Genomic DNA, 20417 nt, shown 5'->3' on the forward strand with positions numbered 1-20417 from the left:
GTCTCCACTGATTGGTACTACGCAGTACCAGGTCGCCCATCTGCGGTGGATACATGCAGGTATACAGCGGAAAGATTTTCACCAATTCCAACAACATCTCAGTTATTTCTAGACATGCCACATCTAAACACAGAACTCTAGGGACTTTTCCCTTACTAACGACGTGGAGGGGCTCATTTGCTAAGGCTTGAGAGGCTGAGACACTCAAAGAGACCTCCACCTCAGAGGCCACTGACAAAACTTGCGGCTCCCCATGAGCACTGCAAATCGCATGTGTCACACTCATCCTCTCATTTTCAGCAACACTGAGCTCTTCCATGTCCCTATCCATTATCCCATCATCCTGACACTCAACATGACTCATCTCTTTTGCTGTGGACAAAACTTCTGCTATATATGCGCCCTTTTCCGATCCTTCCGCCTGGAGGGGGTTAAGTTCTGCAACAGCCAACGCACCTGTGTCTACTGGCTTTGCAGCCTCTCCATTTGTCACAGCAGCAATAGTGTCCAGCTTACTATTACCTTCAGAAATTTCTTTCCACCACGCTATCACCTTAATGGCGAGACTATCCCAGTCTATCCTATCTGTGCTCCAGTCATCAGCACTCTGTAGTACTGCTCCCTCTGCCCATGGAGACACAGGTGGACAGAGTGGTTTAGCAGCAGACAATCTGCACCAGTCACTGTCAACCACATCAGATTGTGATAATACATACTCCCTCATTTGAGCTATTTTCCCATTGTTTTCCACCTGAGCAGTATCAGAGCTGTCCTGGAGCCCCGCCGGCTCCAACACTGGGAGTCCTCCTGAGATTTCCTGGGACAACTCTGCTGCACTACCTGTGGTTACCATGGGAGACACCAAACCATCAACATTGTCAGTAATACACTTTTCAACATCATCATTACTTTTGAATACATCACAATAAGTACATGTATCATCAGCCATAGACATAGCAGTGTTATAAGCTTTAACAGGCTGTTTTTGGTCAGAACACACAGCACCCCGTGTAACGCTCAGCACACCACCCTTCCTCTCCAAAGGCATTCTTTTGCCCACTAGGGCGGCTCCACAGTTGTCCTGGGAAACCATGTGCCTCACCACTGCGGGCTCCTGGGAGGTTTCCCTGGGCATCTCTGTAGCACCTGTCACTAGGGAACCTGGCACACAAACGGTATTGGTCACCCCTAGGTTACCACTTCCAGCACTCTGGTGGATTACACCAGGTACATACAGAGTCCAGTCTTTTTGAGTTCTTAACCTTGCTGCAGGTTGAGCTTCAACCTGTGTCTCCCCACTACTTGGGGTAGCAAACTGCAGCAAGTCCATTTTTACCACTTCTGCTGATCTCCCAGCCGGATATACTCCCACTTCACTGGGATCAGTCCCGCAAACTGCAACAGTCTTACCATAATCTGTAGCAGGTAACTCTGGCTTCATTTGAGTACGTTGTCTATCCTTTATCGCACTTTTACTGACTAACTCTCCCTGGTGGCCATGGGATGAAACTGCAGCAGCCACTTCTGACTCCTTAGCACCCCCTGCAGGCACAACAGGTACTTCCTCACTGTTGCCAGAGGTGACTGAAAATAGGTTTGCACAAAAATCTGGGCTTGCAGACAAAGACTTCTGCCCAGTAACCACATCTCCAGGCATGTTCCATAACCTGGGACAAGAAAAAATTTCATGCCCCAGTTGACCACATTCCAGGCATGGTACATTTTTACACATATCTTTAATGGGATGCCGCTCCACATCTCCACTGTATCTCCTCCTTCCGGTTAACACCCGATCCCTTGTTGCTAAGGGAGATGGCACTCTTCCAGCTGTACTTTGCTGACTCTCCCAAAAGCAGCGACTTTGCGCTCCTTGAAGCATTGTTGCTTTAAACATGCCACGATCCTCTGTCGGCAATACGTTTCTCGCGTAGACCACAGACTTGACATCACTGCCGTTGCTACGGGCAACCACATACTTGTCAAACTTCTGATAAGCCTTTTGGACACTCCTGGGACTTAAATCAGGCTTTCTAAACATTGTTGCAGACCTCTGTCTGGCCGTGTCGCCTTGTATTGGAGACTGAGACAAAGGGCACTTGGAGATAACATGCCCCCACTCTCTGCACCGAAAACAGCGCTCTTGCTTCAGAGCCTTGACAGGGCTTCCCAAATTGCATCCTCTTGTAAGCTTGGGACTTTGCACCTTAATAGCTGGCCTGCTTGCACCAGCGTTGCCAGGGGCAACAGCATGCACTTCCCCTTTAAGTGTAGCAAAAAACAGTCTGCAATATTCTCCGGCAGGCTCAAACTCTTGCTTCATCTCTGCAGTCACTCCACCACACTTTTGCGCTTTCCAGCAAAAAATGAAGCACTGTTACTTTAAAGCAAGTTGCTTTTCACTTCATGCAAGCTTTCCTCACCTGCACAGTGCACACACAGATTGTGCTGTCTCATGCACACAAACACAGTTCATCAATTTAACTTCTGCGCAATGCAGTTTGCCTGGCTGCCACACACCGCTAGCAGCAATTCCTGAAATGACTCACTACTGGCGCAGAGACCCGGACTTCACCGTCTGTGTGCCCGCATTCGAACACCACTTGTAATGTTTGGGGTATTTAGCTCAAGCGATAAATGCGTTTTAGTGCAGTGAGTCCACATCAGACAGGCATTATAGTTAAGGGCCTGGTAGCCCACGTTTATTAAACCGAAAAACAAAAGCAAAAAGGTCCATTCAGGATTCCCACGCAGGGGTTTAACTTCATTAAGCACTCCAAAAATAAGGAAAACATACCAAGCCACCTGGCTCTCTTGTCAGCAGTTCCTCTGCTTGCTCTCAAAAGATTTGCCAATTCTTTACAGCCCCCTGGACTCACTGGCTTCCTCAGTCTCCCCGACTCTCAAGGCTGGCCAGCCTTTCCCAGTCCCTGGGCAAAGAATCCCCTTTACATAGGCTGCAGACTCCCACAGGGCAGACCACTCTCCAGACACAGGTCTGTCTTCACACAGCAGTAGCAACAAGCTAAACACACTCCACCTTCCTCCACCCTCTGCTCTCACTAGCCCCTCGTTATATGGGCTGTGTGCACCTGGGCACACAACCTGCTGGCTCTCCATAAGACATGGACACAGGGTTAGAGATCCCATCCCTTTTCCCAGTGACAGGGACTATTACAATATATATATATATATATATATATATATATATATATATATATATATATATATAAAACATTAAACTATAATCACATTTTTGATATACACTGTAATTCACGGTTTAGTAAGGGAGATTGGGAATAGAAAATTTGGTTGGAAGGAATAAGGGGAACGACCTACTGTACACAACAGTGGAAAAAATATATTTATTTTTTTCCACATTATGTAATAGGAAATGGGGGGGGGGGGGGTTGTAGGGGGGGCTGAGGGGGGAGATGGGGGAGGGGACGTAAACGGAGTGAGTTAATGGAATATGGGCCCTTTTTTCAAATTTGTACTTTTTCTAAGAACTTTGACATTTTTGAGGATGATATATTCTAGGAGAGATCCATTCTTGTGTTTTTTGTGTTTTTGAATGATTTGTATATATGTTTTTGGAATGACATGTAAGGTTTTATATCTGTATAATAATTTAATAAAAATAGTTGATAAACGAAAAAAAAGGAATGTTGGGTGGGGGGGGGGTGGAGGGTTGTAGTTGGGTTGCACATTAGTCTTTACCAGGAGCTCCACCGGTTGGTGGGGGATGCAGTTTGGAATCTTTACCCTGGGCACTGAGTGACCTCTTGTCCCAGAACTAGGGGGCGCCAAACGGAGTCTTTGCCCCGGGTGAAAGAATGTCTAGCTTCACCAGTGTGCACGACTAATATTTGTCCTGTGGACAGATTCTTCCACCTGAGCTTTGGATCTCTGCAGCTCCTCCAGAGTTACCATGGGCCTCTTGGCTGCTTCTCTGATTAATGCTCTCCTTGTCCGGACTGTCAGTTGAGGTGGACGGCCATGTCTTGGTAGGTTTGCAGTTGTGCCATACTCTTTCCATTTTCAGATGATGGATTGAACCATGCACCGTGAGAGGTTCAAAGCTCAGGATTTTTTTTATAACCTAACCCTGCTTTAAACTTCTTCACAACTGTATCCATGACCTGTCTGTGCCTTGGTCTTCATGATGCTGTTTGTTCACTAAGGTTCTCTAACAAACCTCTGGGGGCTTCACAGAACAGCTGTATTTATACTGAGATTAAATTACACACAGGTGGACTCTATTTACTAATTGAAAATAATAGAAGGGTTTGGCGCTGTTCCTTTTGGTTGGGTAGTTCCCTACCTTCATATAGGTTACTAAATGCAAATTAAAAATATATTAAAAATATAAATTCCTAGGTGCACCGTGCATCTGTCAAATAAATATTCTACTGCAGTATTGTACAATCATAAGTGATACATAGACATTGGATATATAACTTAAATATATGTGGTATTGAAGAAGGGGGGGGGGGGGGAGGGGGAAAGGGGGGGGGAGAAGGAAGGTGGATGGAGGGTGAAAGTGAGGGGAGGGGGAGGTGTAGGAGATCTGCTCCTGAGGAAAAAATTGGCAATATCAGAATAAAGTGCAAACGTGCTAGTGAAATTCAAAAAAATTCCTTATATGTGATACATTTGTTGTCAAATTCTTTAGTATGTCTCTTATGCAATTTCTTGTGCTGTTACGGTGATAATCCTTCACTTATAATATATCCTTGCTCTGAAAGTGCAGCCACTCACCAGATCACTTCACCCCTGCGGGGGTAGTAGGCAGTTACAGTTTTTGCGCCACTGTACAGCGATCGCTGGCGGGCTCAGGATCGTGGTATATCATATGTAAAGAGAGAGGGAGTGCCCATAGCGTAAAATTGCTTTAAAAAGTTTTATTACACAAAATAGAAGGGTACTCACACTTTTACAATGAAAATCAAGCGTAATGGTAAAAAACGTCAAAAACGTCACAAATGTCCTTCAGCGCTGGTACCGGAGGTGATGTTTGGGAAGCACAGATTAGGCCACGCCCTACGCGTTTCTGATATTGCCAATTTTTTCCTCAGGAGCAGATCTCCTACACCTCCCCCTCCCCTCACTTTCACCCTCCATCCACCTTCCTTCTCCCCCCCCCCCTTTCCCCCTCCCCCCCCCCCCTTATTCAATACCACATATATTTAAGTTATATATCCAATGTCTATGTATCACTTATGATTGTACAATACTGCAGTAGAATATTTATTTGACAGATGCACGGTGCACCTAGGAATTTATATTTTTAATATATTTTTAATTTGCATTTAGTAACCTATATGAAGGTAGGGAACTACCCAACCAAAAGGAACAGCGCCAAACCCTTCTATTATTTTCAATATATCTTAGCTGTCCCCATTTAGGGTGACTGCTTGTTGGGAGGCAGCAGTTCCAAACTTCACCAAATAAGCCTTTACTTCCACTGCGCGGGTTCACCATCCCTTTTCTATTTACTAATTAGGTGACTTCTGAAGGCAATTGATTCCACTAGATTTTAATTAGGGGTATCAGAGTAAAGGGGGCTGAATACAAATGCACACCACAATTTTCAGATAATTATTTGTAAAAAATGTTATGTGCCACTTTGTGTTGGTCTATCACATAAAATCCCAGTAAAATACATTAACGTTTTTGGTTGTAACATGACAAAATGTGGAATACTGCAAGGGGTATGAATACTTTTTCAAGGCACTGTATGTAACAGGCTTTGACTAGACAAGCCCACCTGGGCCTCAGTCCACATGGTACTAGATGCAAAAGACTACCAGTCACCCACACTATTGGAGGAATGATTCACTTAGACTGCAGACCTGGGTGTGGAATTTATTTTACAGACAGCTAAAGCTCGACAGAGTCTTGAACATTGCAGAAAATGTATACTGTAAGCTACACTTACATCTCTTACTGACACACTCACATGTGTACTGACCCCTGTCTATTATTGTAGACAATGGGGTGGATTTACTAAAAGCAAATAGACTGTGCACTTTGCAAGTGCAGTTGCACTCATTTTCCCTGGGGCTTAGAGAATGGGTTAAAGCTCTGCTGATTTCCATCATCCAATCATGTGCAAGAAAAAATGCTGTTTTTTTTTTCTCCTTGCACCTGATTGGGTATTCTTTACAAGATGCACATATATTCCCCACCAACACAGCCAGACAAACTGATGGCGTACAGAGACGGATGGACAGATGGGCCAGAGAGCCCCACCCCAGGGCTGAGACCAACCCACCTTTTTCTTACAGTTTTGATAAACGTAGCAACCAATCACTCATCTCCGTCTACTGCCCATATCTGGGGTTGGTCTCCTGAGATAACCTGTTTTCACACTGATCGTAAGTCAGTTGAAAGAACTCTAAGCAAGATCATGTCACATAAAATGTAATTGACTATTTTGTATCGGCTGTATAATATATATATATATATATATATATATAATTTTTTTTTTTCTCTTTTCATGTTTCTAGTTTTTCTAACCATGCACTCCCCTGAGCCCTTGAAGAAGCCGCCCAGGCGAAACACATCAGTTTGAGTCATCCCCTCGTATTCTGATATGTGTATTTTCACAATAATATGATATATACGCTATAATTATATATATATAAGTATGGTATACAGATAGTGAAGGACCTCTATCTTCAGGGGTGTATTGGTTGGCGCATAATATGTGGAGACAATTCATGTTTTTAATGGCATAACATCCCCTACTTTGTCTATTTATATCCTATTTTGTAATAAAATCGTTTTTATCTTGATATATGTTTGATATTTATTCTGAGAGGAGGTTTTTCAGCACCTGTAAAGTCACACCTTTCTATATTTTGGTTTCTTGCAGTTACATAATGATGTGGTGCTGACATTTCATCCAGGCTCATGTTTCTATATACAGTATCTCACAAAAGTGAGTACACCCCTCACATTTTTGTAAATTTTTGAGTGAGTGTACAGCTTGTATAACAGTGTAAATTTGCTGTCCCCTCAAAATAACTCAACACACAGCCATTAATGTCTAAACTGATGGCAACAAAAGTGAGTACACCCCTAACTGAAAATTTTCAAATTGGGCCCAATTAGCCATTTTCCCTCCCCGGTGTCATGTGACTCATTAGTGTTAAAAGGTCTCAGGTGTGAATGGGGAGCAGGTGTGTTGAATTATCGCTCTCACTCTCTCATACTGGTCACTGGAAGTTCAACATGGTACCTCTTGGCAAAGAACTCTCTGAGGATCTGAAAAAAAAGAATTGTTGCTCTACATAAAGATGGCCTAGACTAAAAGAAGAGTGCCAAGACCCTGAAATTGAGCTGCAGCACGGTGGCCAAGACCATACAGTGGTTTACCAGGACAGGTTCCACTCAGAACTGGCCTCGCCATGGTCGACTAAAAGTTGAGTGCATGTGCTCAGAATCATATCCAGAGGTTGAATTTGGGAAATAGACATATGAGTGCTGCCAACATTGCTGCAGAAGTTGAAGGGGTGGGGGGTCAGCCTGTCAGTGCTCAGACCATACGCTGCATACTGCATCAAATTGGTTTGCATGGCTGTCGTCCCACAAGGAAGATGATGCACAAGAGCCCGCAAACAGTTTGCTGAAAACAAGCAGACTAAGGACATGGATTACTGGAACCATGTCCTGTTGTCTGATGAGACGAAGATAAACTTATTTGGTTCAGATGGTGTCAAGCGTGTGTGGTGGCAACCAGGTGAGGAGTACAAAAACAAATGTGTCTTGCCTACAGTCAAGCATGGTGGTGGGAGTGTCATGATCTAGGGCTGCATGAGTGCTGCTGGCACTGGGGAGCTACAGTTGATTGAGTGAACCATGAATGCCAACATGTACTGTGACATACTGAAGAAGAGCAGGATCCCCTCCCCTCAGAGACTGGGCCGGAGGGCAGTATTCCAACATGATAAGGACCCCAAACACACCTCCAAGATGACCACTGCCTTGCTAAAGAAGCTGAGGGTAAAGGTGATGGACTCACCAAGCATGTCCTTAGACCTAAACCCTGTTGAGCATCTGTGGGGCATCCTCAATTGGATTTTTTTTGTGTGACTATTATGTTACACTTGCACTTATCTCTTTATGTACAATAAAGTTACCTTTAATAAAAAACAAAAAAAGACAAAAATCACTGCGTATCCTCCCAGCAGTGATGGCTCCCCCCTCCGTGAGAACGCAATAGCTCCCCAGAAGGGATACCCCCATCAACAATCACTAAATCGAGGAATTTCCTTTCCTGCAACCCGTGATTGCAGGAAAGAAAATTGCATCATCTATGGCCTGCTTTAGCCTTTAAAGTCTTTAGATGATCCCCCATTGTTTTCTGGTATTCATTCTGATCTAAATGAGTGTTATTTTATAGGAAATAAAGTGAATATTGGATAAAGAAAGACTAAAAAATAATATAGTCTAGTGGGTACAGATCTTTTTGACTGCATCAACTTACTTGCAACTGTAATGCCTGTTCCTTGTCTTCTGGGGTATTAAGAGTGGAAGTGTGACAGTTGTTCAAAACATTTCCCAGTAAATGCCTTCCCTGAGAATACTGTTGGTCCTGTAATAGAGTAAAACAAATATTTCTTATCCAATTTATACATTGAAGAAACCCTAGTTTTAAAGCAAATGTGCAGTGTTTTGTACTGTATGTTATGTACCTTGGCAAAATGCCTAAAAAATGCCTAAAAGTTGTATACAAGTCAGCAGGTGGATCAAGCCTCCCTTTTAGTTACACAAAGCCACAGGTTTTCATTGTGCACCAGTGGCTGCTGGTGGGTTCTTCTTTCGGGGGGCGGCAAACAAACAACACCCCCCCTTCCGGTGGCTTGGCACTAAAACATAACCCCCCCCGCGGGTGGTCCGGCACTTACCCGCTTATGTGCCAGGGCTGTGGTGTCCTCTCCTGGAGTGCAGGAAGTGGCCGTGGCAGCTTTGGTGTCCACTCCTCCAGCTGTGTGTCTCCCCTTCCGCCAAAGAGCTAGGCATCCAATAGGATACCCTGATGCTTTGGCCCATTGGGAAACAGGTCTCACAGACCTGCCTCCTGATTGGCAGGGAGGAACTTTAGCGTGATAATAGCGAAAATTAATTTGCTATGGTCACACAACTGGGTGGGTTCGGAGCGCAATGCTCCGAGTGCTCCCTTTTTTGAAGCCTATTAGAGCCTCTGGCTCTAATCAGATGCTTCAAAAAAACACCCACCCCACATTGGAATCCATGGTCCGGCGCCACTGATATGTAGATCAGGGGTTGGGACGCATGGATAGGGGAGGCGGTGCCCATGCACCCCCTATGGAAGGTCCGCCACTGTTGTGCACCATTACAATCTTCTAGCTGCCAGTGTTCAAATAACCAATGATTTCATCAGTTGATAAGGAGGACATCAGGCACATGCACAACATCCTTGTTTGCCCCCTCCCCTGCTGTATTTGCGAATAAAACACCTCTAACGTTGGGTGTTCTATGTGTATGAATGCATTATATAAAACTAATAGTTTTGTTGTTTACATTTTAGAATGGAGTGCCTTGATGTTGTACATAACTTTCTCGAATCGTCTTCCAGGGCAGCATCCGAGAGATAGGCTCCTCCTCCCTAAAACAGGAAACACATTAGTCCACCATTATAAATTTCACACTCTTACCTGTGTGCCTCAGTTGTTTGTGTTTCCTCCGGACCCACAGGAGCTGCAAGAACGTTTGTTATTTTATTTTCACCTGTCTCTGTGCTTGTTGCAGGAGACCCCCTGCCAGCATCCCATACAGCCCAAGGGGCTTTGGGAGGGCGAGCAGGCGCAGCACTGGGCAACATTGCTCAAAGCCTGAGATTTCGCCCCTACTGAGGGGTCTGCAATCATCCCCCCAGGCTGCAGGAGGACTCTGTCATCCCCACCCCATGCCGCTGTTAGGCCTGTGTATGCTTCCGCAAGCACCCCCCTCTGGCTTTCCGCAGAATCTGGAGCCCGCCAGGGGGGATGGATACATGCATAGATGGGCGCCCCCCCCGCCGCCGCCACCGCCGCCGACCGCTGCCGAAAACCTCAGCAGCAGAGGTTCTAGCAGGGAGGGTTTTGCACCTTCTAAATTAGGTCCCTGGTGGCTGCGGCTGTCCCCCCAAACGAATCCACCGCTCTCCGGGCGGCGCAGCAGCGTCCTCACCGCCACAGGCCGCTACAGGGAGTCGGGGGTGTACCAAGATGGCGCCGAGGAAGTTCCGCTTCCGGGTTGGCGGCCATTTTCCCGTAGTCTATCTACTGCGGAGATAGAGCAGGGACACCTAGGGGCGGGAAGTTTAAAAAAAAAAAAAAAAAAAAGAGAAAGAAAACAGAATACAAATAGCAAATTTGTTCAATGCTACCCTTCACTACCAGCACAGTTACTCTACAATACAGCGGCATGTGCAGGTGTGTCCACCAACCTGCACGGGGTCAGCCGGGGGCGGGGCCGGAGCTTATGCAGGAAGCAGATAAAAAGGCCTCTAAGCAGAGGATCCTGGTGGCTGATCATGTCTGACGCTTCCCCACCCTGCCCTGCAGATCCTGCAAATCAGGACAGCTCCAAGGTAAGCCAGAATATTCTTGAATTATCTCTGTCTTAACCTCTTTACTGCCTATCTACAGGCAGTTCCTTTGACCACCTAAACTCACGGGGTTTTTTTGTTCTCTATGCTCGCTTGCAGGCAAAGACCCCTGAGGAAAGGAAGGCTAAAGGCAAAACATGTGCCTCATGCAGCCACAGGCTTTCCCCAGATTGGAAAAAGCCCCTGTGTCAGAAATGCTTAGACAAAATGGTGGCAAAAGAATCACAGGGATTTTTGAAAGACCTGCTCAATTCTTTTAAGAAAGAAATTCAGAGCACCATGGCACCACTACGCTCAGCTATAGAGAAATTAGAAACGCCAGCAAGTGTCGCTCAGGCCAGTATCCCATCTACCAGAGGGAGAACAAGGTACAGGCAGAACAAGAGGTGGATTCAGATGAATCTGAACAATCTGAATCAGAAGACGGTATCTGTTCAGACTCAAAGGAGGAAGGGCATGGGAAGCAGGGGCGGCAAACCTAAATCCGGCTATTGCTTCCACCTGCACAGCCCGAACCTTGCTAATCTGGCTAACCCAGCTGCAAGATCTATTGGAGAACGACACACCCAGGGAGGAACTAATTAAAACCATCCCCACACTAACTAGAGCGGCAGCTTTCTTGGCAGATGCTTCAGCAGAAACTGTCAGAATATCCTCTAGGACCACGGCACTACTAAACTCGGCCCGCAGAGCCCTGTGGTTAAAATCCTGGGGGGGGGGATGCACCTTCCAAGAACCGTTTATGTGGCATACCATTCACTGGAGACCTACTGTTTGGTCCCGAACTAGAAACAGTCCTGGATAGGACTGCAGCAAAAAATAAGGGGTTCCCTCAAACCAAGAAGAGACAAGGGAAGGCGCCCTTTCGGCATTTCAAGAAATTCAATAAGCCAGGGGCAAAAAAGCACTGGGGTCAACAAAACAAGAAAGGCAAAGGTGAATTCATCCTCAAGCCTAATACCCAAAAGAACAAAAAACAATGACTGCCTTCAGGTGGGGGGCAGATTGGCGGCTTTCTCCCACCAATGGGAGGAGATAACAGAAAACAAATTCATACTGCGCACCATAGCGGACGGTTACGCAATAGAATTCTCCAACCGCCCCCCAACCAAATACTTAGCGACCATGCTACCCAAGGACAGCAATCAAGCAAAGGTGTTTCTAGAATCCCTACAGAAACTATTAGATCAGAAGGTGATTTGTCACGTTCCCCAAGAGGAGGAACAAAAGGGCTTCTACTCACACATCTTCGCAAAAAGAAAACCATCAGGCAAACTAAGGCTGATACTAAACCTCAAACCACTCAACCGAGGAATAAGATACAAGAGATTCAGAATGGAATCTATCTATTCAATTAGGAACATCCTACCGCAGGAGACATTCATGGCAACACTAGATTTACAGGATGCCTACCTACATGTCCCCATAAGAAAGGATCACCAAAAGTTTCCAAGGTTCGCAATCCAGGGGCCAGCAGCTACGCTGCACCTACAGTACACAGCTCTCCCCTTCGGAATCTCCTCAGCTCCAAGAATATTCTCAAAAATAATGGCGGAAGCGCTAAAAGGTCTAAGACAGGAGGGTATTGGAATAATACCATACTTAGACGACCTCCTGTTCTTTGCGGACTCAGCAGCAATCCTAGAAAACAACCTGCGCAAGAGTATGATCTATCTGCAAAACCTGGGATGGTTAATAAACGCAGAGAAATCGCAAATGATCCCAAGCCAGAGAGTAGTGTACCTGGGATACGTGCTGGACTCCAGACTGTCAAAAATTTTCCTAACAAAGGAAAAAGACGTAAAAATGACACAAGCAATTACGTCCCTGCTAAGGAACCATTCCACAACGATCAGGCACGGAATGTCCGTACTAGGACTGATGACGTCTTCCATTCCAGCCATCACCTGGGCACAAATTCACATGCGACCCTTACAGAACTACATTCTGTCCCAAAGGGATGGCAGGCAAGCATCCCTAGAAAAATCCATTCCCGTCCCCGCCACAGTCAAACAAACACTCTACTGGTGGCTCAACCCACTTCGGGTCATCGAGGGGCGCAGATGGGCTCAAGTCAATCCAGTCAGCATCACCACCGATGCAAGCGCCCTAGGATGGGGAGCCCACATGGAAGGGCGGTTCTCGCAAGGGAAATGGACACCCAAATGGGCACAAGCCTCCTCAAACTTGAGAGAGCTGAAAGCTGTGGGGGAAGCGCTAAAAACCTTCAAGCCAGCATTACAGGGGAAGGATGTAAAGATACAATCAGACAACGCAGCGACAGTCGCATACCTAAACAGACAAGGGGGCACAAAATCCCAAAAACTGATGAGACTGACACAATCTATCCTACTGTGGACAGAAGTGAACATAAGATCGATATCCGGTATTCATCTAAAAGGAACAGACAATACAGTGGCAGATTTGCTGAGCCGGAAAACGATAAAACACACGGAATGGTCGCTAAACCAAACAACCTTCACTCAAATCACCCAGAAGTGGGGAATACCCGAAGTAGACCTATTTGCTTCCAGGGCGAACGCAAAATCTCCGATATTTTTCTCCCTGGACCCTACAGATGGCAACAGCGGGGTGGATGCCTTCAACCAAAACTGGAAATGGCATCTGTGCTATGCATTCCCTCCAACTGCCATAATTCCAAAAGTAATCCAAAAAAATCAAGGCAGAGAAAACAGTGATACTAATAGCACCACACTGGCCCCAGAGAGCATGGTTCAGTCATTTAAAAAATCTCAGCATACAACCTCAGCTGACACTGACGGACCGCCCGGATCTACTGTCACAAGGCCCAGTCAACCATCCGAACCACAAAATCTTGAAGCTCTCGGCTTGGTTACTGAGAGGGTAAAACTCCAGAACAAAGGCCTGTCAGACAGAGTAATCAACACCATCTTAAACAGCAGAAAGCCGGTAACGAGAGCCATCTATGAGAAAATAAGGAAAAAATTTGCTTCTTGGTACGAAGACAGACCAATCTCCAACGGTGGGATAATTCCAATAGTTTTGGACTTCCTACAAGATGGTGCAGACAAAAACATATCACCAAGTACCCTGAAAGTACAGGTTGCAGCACTTTCCTCGGTCATGGATACTAGACTAGCGGAAGACCCGCTGATAAGACGATTCCTCATAGCTCTTAAAAGATCCAAACCAGCCAAATTGTACAAAACTCCCACCTGGGACATGGGCACAGTAATTAAGGGCTTTCTTTCCCCTCCGTTTGAACCTATCGAGGACAGCTCAGACAAAAACCTCACGTTAAAAACTGCGCTCCTTCTGGCCTTAGTATCCGCCAGAAGAGTGAGTGAGATCCAAGCTCTATCTTCAATAGAACCATACTGTCTAATACATCTGGACAAGATAATTCTCTCTCCAGATCCGGCCTTTCTACCCAAGGTCTCTTCTACATTTCACAGAACCCAAAACATCGTCATACCCTCACTTCCAACAACCATGGATAGTAGGAAAAGAAACATTTACAGCAAACTTGATGTAAGGAACACGCTCATAGCGTATCTCGAAAGAACAAAAGAATGGCGTAGAACGACCTCCCTCTTCATCCTCTATGCAGGAATCAACAGAGGGAAACAAGCTTCAAAAAGCACCATCAGCAGATGGATAAGGATGGCCATACAGATTACCTATAAGGCACAGAATCTCACTCCACCTAGTGAAATCAGAGCGCACTCAACTAGAGCCTGGGCAACCTCGGCCGCAGAGAAAGCAGGGGCAACTCCGGAGCAGATCTGCAGGGCAGCGACATGGTCGAGCTTCAGTACTTTCGCTAAGCACTACCGCATAGACCAGCTGTCTGACCAAGACCAAGCATTTGGTCGTAAAGTGCTCCAGTCTCTAACCCCACCCTAGTAAGTATTGCTTGATATATCCTCTCGGATGCTGCCCTGGAAGACGATTCGAGAAAACAGAGTTAGGTACCTGGTAACTCTTTTTCTAAGAAGTCTTCCAGGGCAGCACTAGTTCCCACCCTTGAAACAACAAAAACCAGGTACAGAGGGGGAGCTTGCAGCTTACAGGGAATTCCTTCGGTGCTTTAACATAACTGAGGCACACAGGTAAGAGTGTGAAATTTATAATGGTGGACTAATGTGTTTCCTGTTTTAGGGAGGAGGAGCCTATCTCTCGGATGCTGCCCTGGAAGACTTCTTAGAAAAAGAGTTACCAGGTACCTAACTCTGTTTTTTAAAGGGTGCATTGACTAAAAGGTTGAGAAACACTGCTCTAGATTAACCATTTACAATTATTTTGTATTATTATATATAATAATTATTTTTATTTATTTTTTTTATTTTTATTTATTTTTTCCGGTAAATATGAAATTGAATATGTTCAGCCAGCAGTCTGCTGATTACATTTTTTCTGTAAATTTGCCTATTTGGTTTAAAGAGTATGCAATTTGATCAGTTATTTCCAGCTCCATTCTGAAAACACATACTGCCTAATGTGTAAGAAGAGAGAGACAAACCCTCCCTGTCCCATAGAGTAGTAAATGGAGTAGCGATAGACAATTCATAAGTGAGTTAGTGTTGCTGGGATTGGAGATATCTTGTTAGCAGTGGTGGCTGGTGATCAATATTTTGGGGAGGCTCTCGATCCACTCATGGCGATCCACTTGCACTACTGCCACCCCTCCCATGGCTCTCAATCCACTCGCGCCGACTCAATCGCACTACCTCCAAAACACACACCCCCGCGCGCATGTGATCCGTGGCCTTACCTTATACTCCGGTAGAGGTGTGGGGAGGAGGATGACGTGGTGGTGCACTGCTGAATCTGGGCTCCTGGAAGAGCCTGTCGCTGCCGCAGGGGCCATTGCTTCTCCTTCCGGCTAAACAGGAGATGGGTCCTGAGACCCGATTGACTGGGAGTTCTAAGACTCCCAGCCAATCAGGTCTCTGGACCCCCTTCCTGATTGGCTGGGAGGAGATGCAGGAAGACATTAGTGAATATTAATTCTCTAATGTCATTCAAGTGGGTGGGCTTGGGGCACAGTGCTCTGTGCCCCGAGCCCACCCATTTTAAAGCCAATTAGAGCCTCCGTCTCTAATCACGTGCTTAAAAAAAAAAAAAAACACATTGAAATCCATGCGTCCAGTGCCCTGCATGGAGATTAGGGGTCGGCGCAATGGTTAGTGGGTGTGGCGCCGCTGCGCCCCTAATGGATGGGTCACCACTGCTTGTTAGAAAGCCCAGAATTAGAGGTTATGTGTGGATGGGTCCTAAACAATATCTAGCCCAAAATAAGACACCTAGTCCACAGAAATTCCTATAAATGAACCCTTTGAAAAATTCTAGTAAAAGAAGAAAGCAAATCACTCACGCAGGAAATAACATGTGAAGGAGTTCTGTATTATTGTAATTTACAGAAGGCCCCATGCTGTGACATTGGACTTGTTTAATAGTTCTAAAAACTCCCACAAGCTGCAAATGGAAGTAGAAATAGTAGAAAAGTAGATAATAATAATATGACATTACAAAGCAAGTGTGGTAGCACGTGTTGTATACTTTTGGTAAAAGTCGAGTTTTCCTTTAAAGTATATCTAAGGCCAAAACTGTTTGTTTTTCAATTTGGATGGAGCCGGGAAAGTTAAAACGGCTGTGTTTATATAGTTAGCCATATCTGTCTCAGCTAGATTTCCTGTCCTTAGACCCAACAGGAAGTGAGAGGATACCTTTCCAATGTTAGGAATATCCGCTTTTATACAGAACAAAGTGGTCCAGTTGGAAGTGTTCCCCTCTATTCCTGTTTTGGTGGCAACTCAAAACTTTGAATTCACCCTCACTTTCATTCCCAATGACACTGGTGATCAGAACAATTAGTGAGCGCTAATCCCCCTAACAGGAACAGAGACAACAAAAAGCTTGACAGTGGTTCAAACTCTGCCCTCGCTCTATCCAAAACTAAAAAAAAGTTTTGGCTTTAGTTATACTTTATGGTAGTTCATGAAATGCAAGAATGAGATGTATACATACCACTGATTGTCTACCTACCTAATTACTACAGGTGGTATACAAAGGAACTCTGTATTAACTGTACAACCAGGGCAGACTTTTGACAAAATATGCTCTCTAGGGTCATAAGCCTGTGACATGGACAGCATAGTGCCATAACAAACAGACAGAAAAGGGGATTCATCAAAACTGGAGGAGATAGCAGCTACAACAGTTCTGCATGGCAACCAGTCAGCTTCTATCTTTTTTTCAAAGCTTAACTGAACAAGCTAAAAATTAAGCTGGTTGGTTGCTATGCACAAGTGCTCCAGGTTTAAAGGAAAAGTCCAGCCTGAGCTCATTCGGCTGGGCTTCTCCTATGGGTCACAGGAGTGCAGTTTGTTTTGCACTCCTGTGACCCGTCTGCTGACATCACTGGAATCATTCCAGGCACTGTGTCATCCTGACGCTGGAAGTCTGGATCCACCAGGTGCCTGGACTGATGGCTGTCTCAGCCTCTCAGTGAGCCACTGAGACACCTGCTCCCTGCCCGTCCACAGTTCAGTGCTCCAGTGAGTGTAGCAGAGTAGGAGAGCTGCTGATTGACAGTCGGCAGCTCTCTACTCAGGGAGCCTAGAGAACCGAGCTATTCGATGGCTTGATTCTCAGTGCAGAGACGCTGGGGACAGATGCAGCTTCAGACCGATGCTGCATCCACCTAGCTAAGTATGATGGGGAAAAAACCCGAAACCCATACTTCTCCTTTAATAAATTGCACACAATGTGTTTGCTGATATAAGTTGTATGCCCATTTTGAAAAATGCCAGTGTACTAATTAAATGCTGACATTTTTTTAAGGGCAATCTCCAGCCAATGTAAAGGGTATGCTAAGGGATGTACTAAGATTTTGTATCAGGTCCTGTACAGTAACAGCTAGTAATGATACAGCTATAGTTTAGTTGAGAAACACTCACTCTTTTATACCCTTTATAATACAGGTGACAATTGTTTATTGACCAAAGTTTAAAACAATAGCCATTCCACTTTGGTACACATATGGAGAATATAGATGAACAGAATTTGTGGTCCGCTTATATTATGTGATATAAAATGAAACCATCATAACAGACCAATGGAGGGTGCCATCACTGACTTCTCCATCTAAAAGTGCTAAAGCTTTTCTCAAGTTTTGCTCATCTGCAACCCTGTTTCAGTTCAGTAACTCAAAATGTGTTGAAACCTGAGAATTAACATAACAGCCAGGTTGCCAACCTGTTTAGAATTAAGCCACATATGCCACCCCTGACATTTATTGAAGGTTTATAAAGTAAAGGCAAAACCTTTTATCTTAGTTTTGGATGGAGTAGGTCCTTGCTGAGTAGACTTAATCTCTCTTTTTTGTTCTGGTGACCATTGCTAGTGGACAAAGAGTGAGTAACATATTTGGAGTGGTCATCAGGAAAAGGGAGTAAATTCCAATGAGGACACAGTTTACGGTGACAACTGTTTAGGATGAGGATTTTCCTTACTTTAGTAGATTTCCTGTTGCATCTCCAGGACAGGAAGTGAAGGTGACGCTCCCTAACGGGATAGAGACAGCAAAAATGGCCCAATAGGGCTTTTAGCCCTTCCTGCCGGGGAGCTCTCACAAGCATAGGCTGATGGGGTTTAAAACTGATCTCCAGGTTTTAGGAAACGTTACATAGTTTGTTTGCACAGAACTATTTACTTCACTAACAGATGCAGCAGTTGCAAGTGCTGTATAAACTGTATGTAGCCTCAACTACATACAGTATACAGCACTTCTTTCTGGGAGTGAAATGTGAACTTTTTGTCCTGCTCCTGGAACAAAATCAAGTTTGACAGAGTGCTATTTAACCATTCACAGGGAGCTTGTATTCTAATAATGAAAACAAAGCTTTCTATGATTGGCTGAGGCTGTGACGTCACATAAACATAGAATACAAAGCTCCCTGTGAATGACTGAGCAGTGCTCAGTCTGATTATATTTTGTTTCGGGAGCAGGGTGTGAAGTTTCTATCCCACTGCTGGAACACTGCACTGTATACTGTATGTGTAGCTGTGGCTACATATAGTTTATACAGTGCTCACAGCTGCTACATGTTAATGAAGTGAATCATTTGTTGGACCAGCTAAGTTTTGCTGAGGACCAATCCAACCGGGGGATGCTGACCGGACCCATTACCTTGCAGCTGACAGAAACAGCTAGGAGCCTGTGAAGACTCATTAACCCTCATCTGAGGGAAGAAACTATAAGGGTGCTGGTTTTTAAGACATGTCCCTCTAAGGCCTCTTTCACACAGACTGTCCGTTCAGGTCCGCCTGTCAGTTTTTTAGGCAGACCTGAACGGACACTCCATGGAGGTCTATAGAGCGTCGGATGTCAGCGGTGACATGTCCGCTGACATCCGACCCGCTCCAATCCGAAAAAGTGTAATGGAGGAAAAACCTACTTTTCCATCCGTTTTCGGATCGGATCGGGTGACGACGGACTCTACGGTCCGTCATCACCGATCCCCCATAGGGGAGAGCGGCGCTCTGACAGGTCCGTCACTGCACAGTGTGCAGCGACGGACCTGTCATTGTAATTTTCCTGGCTGAGCAAGCGGATGTTCACTGGGCGGATCATCACTGATCCGCCCCATGAGAAAGAGCCCTAAGTCTTAGTTTGTGATTATTTTCCTGGCTACGTGCCCTACTTGTGTAAGAAATTCTGTTCTTCAAATCACTAATCAAAATTTTATATTTAAAATTGACAATGACGTTAGGAACTCCAGCTCAGCAGCAGTGCCTTATTAAGTTAAAGTGGTTGTATACCCACTTTTTAAATTTTTACCTACAGGTAAGTCTATGGATTGGGAAGACACACAGAGGGCAAAATGTCAGCTCCCCCGCTGTGCCTGCAATATGGGTTCCTCATTCTAAGGTAAGTATTTCATAATGAGCTAGTATGCGGTGCATACTAGCTCATTATGCCTTTGCCTTACAGGGTTTTTTTGGGGTTTTTTTTAACATTTTATTTTCCTGAGGGTATACAACCGCTTTAAGTATGTGGCATGTGATCACAGCAAAGTCATGGTGTGTCAAGGTAATTGTGCTGCTATATTAGTCAGTCAAGACTTGATGTCTCCAAGCAGGGGACACCAAAGCATATTTAATATTCCTCTATATTAATTATTTTTAAGCAGACCTTTCATTAACTTTACAAGTCTGGTTGAACACATTTCTGATGTGTCACAATATACAGAAACAGTAAAATGCTTTCTAAAAGGCTGTATGTTTTATCATTAACAGTCATTGAGCTTCTGTCAACTGACACTAACTAAGCTAAGAAGCATTTTTTGACTCTCCTCTCCAACCATTGATCATGCTGCAACACTGAGGGACAGTGGCGTAGCATGAAGGGGCGCCCCGGGCACAACATTTAATTCCCAGTAGGAGAAAGGGCGCAGATTTTACTTTACCTGCTGCTTATCTGCTGTCACTGAGAAAACAGGGAGAACAGGTCAGGGCATGCAGAGGAGGGCGGAGCGGTGGGGGGATCCTGAGTGCGTGCAGGCAGTGAGCGCCACTCTGTGCAAGGGGGGTCAGGCTGAGGGTGCCAGCGGGGGGGGGGGCCAGGGTGGAAGAGGCTCCCCGGTGGTTGCTGCCGCAGCCACTGGAAGCCCTGCTGGACATATTCTCCTTCCTGGGCAGGATAAAGCCAACTCTCCTGTCTCTGGTGCTGCAGGACTGGTGAGATGTGGGGGGATTGTACGTGTAATGGGGATGGGGATATCTGGGGGGTGTGATCACAGTGGAGGGATCT

The 20417-nt window shown here is 45.3% G+C and overlaps 1 protein-coding gene across 1 annotated transcript in view; it reads right to left on the minus strand.

Annotated features, from left to right (window-relative positions):
* Positions 1-20417, minus strand: part of LOC141110759 (prolactin-like) — a 35773-nt gene that overhangs the window by 9527 nt on the left and 5829 nt on the right. The window contains exon 3 of the mRNA XM_073602351.1: positions 8492-8599. Within this exon, the coding sequence (XP_073458452.1) occupies positions 8492-8599 (108 nt within the window). The remainder of the gene's footprint in view (positions 1-8491; positions 8600-20417) is intronic.

The sequence above is a fragment of the Aquarana catesbeiana genome, linkage group LG10, assembly GCF_042186555.1.
Source record: "Aquarana catesbeiana isolate 2022-GZ linkage group LG10, ASM4218655v1, whole genome shotgun sequence".
NCBI classification, from domain to species: Eukaryota; Metazoa; Chordata; class Amphibia; order Anura; family Ranidae; genus Aquarana; species Aquarana catesbeiana.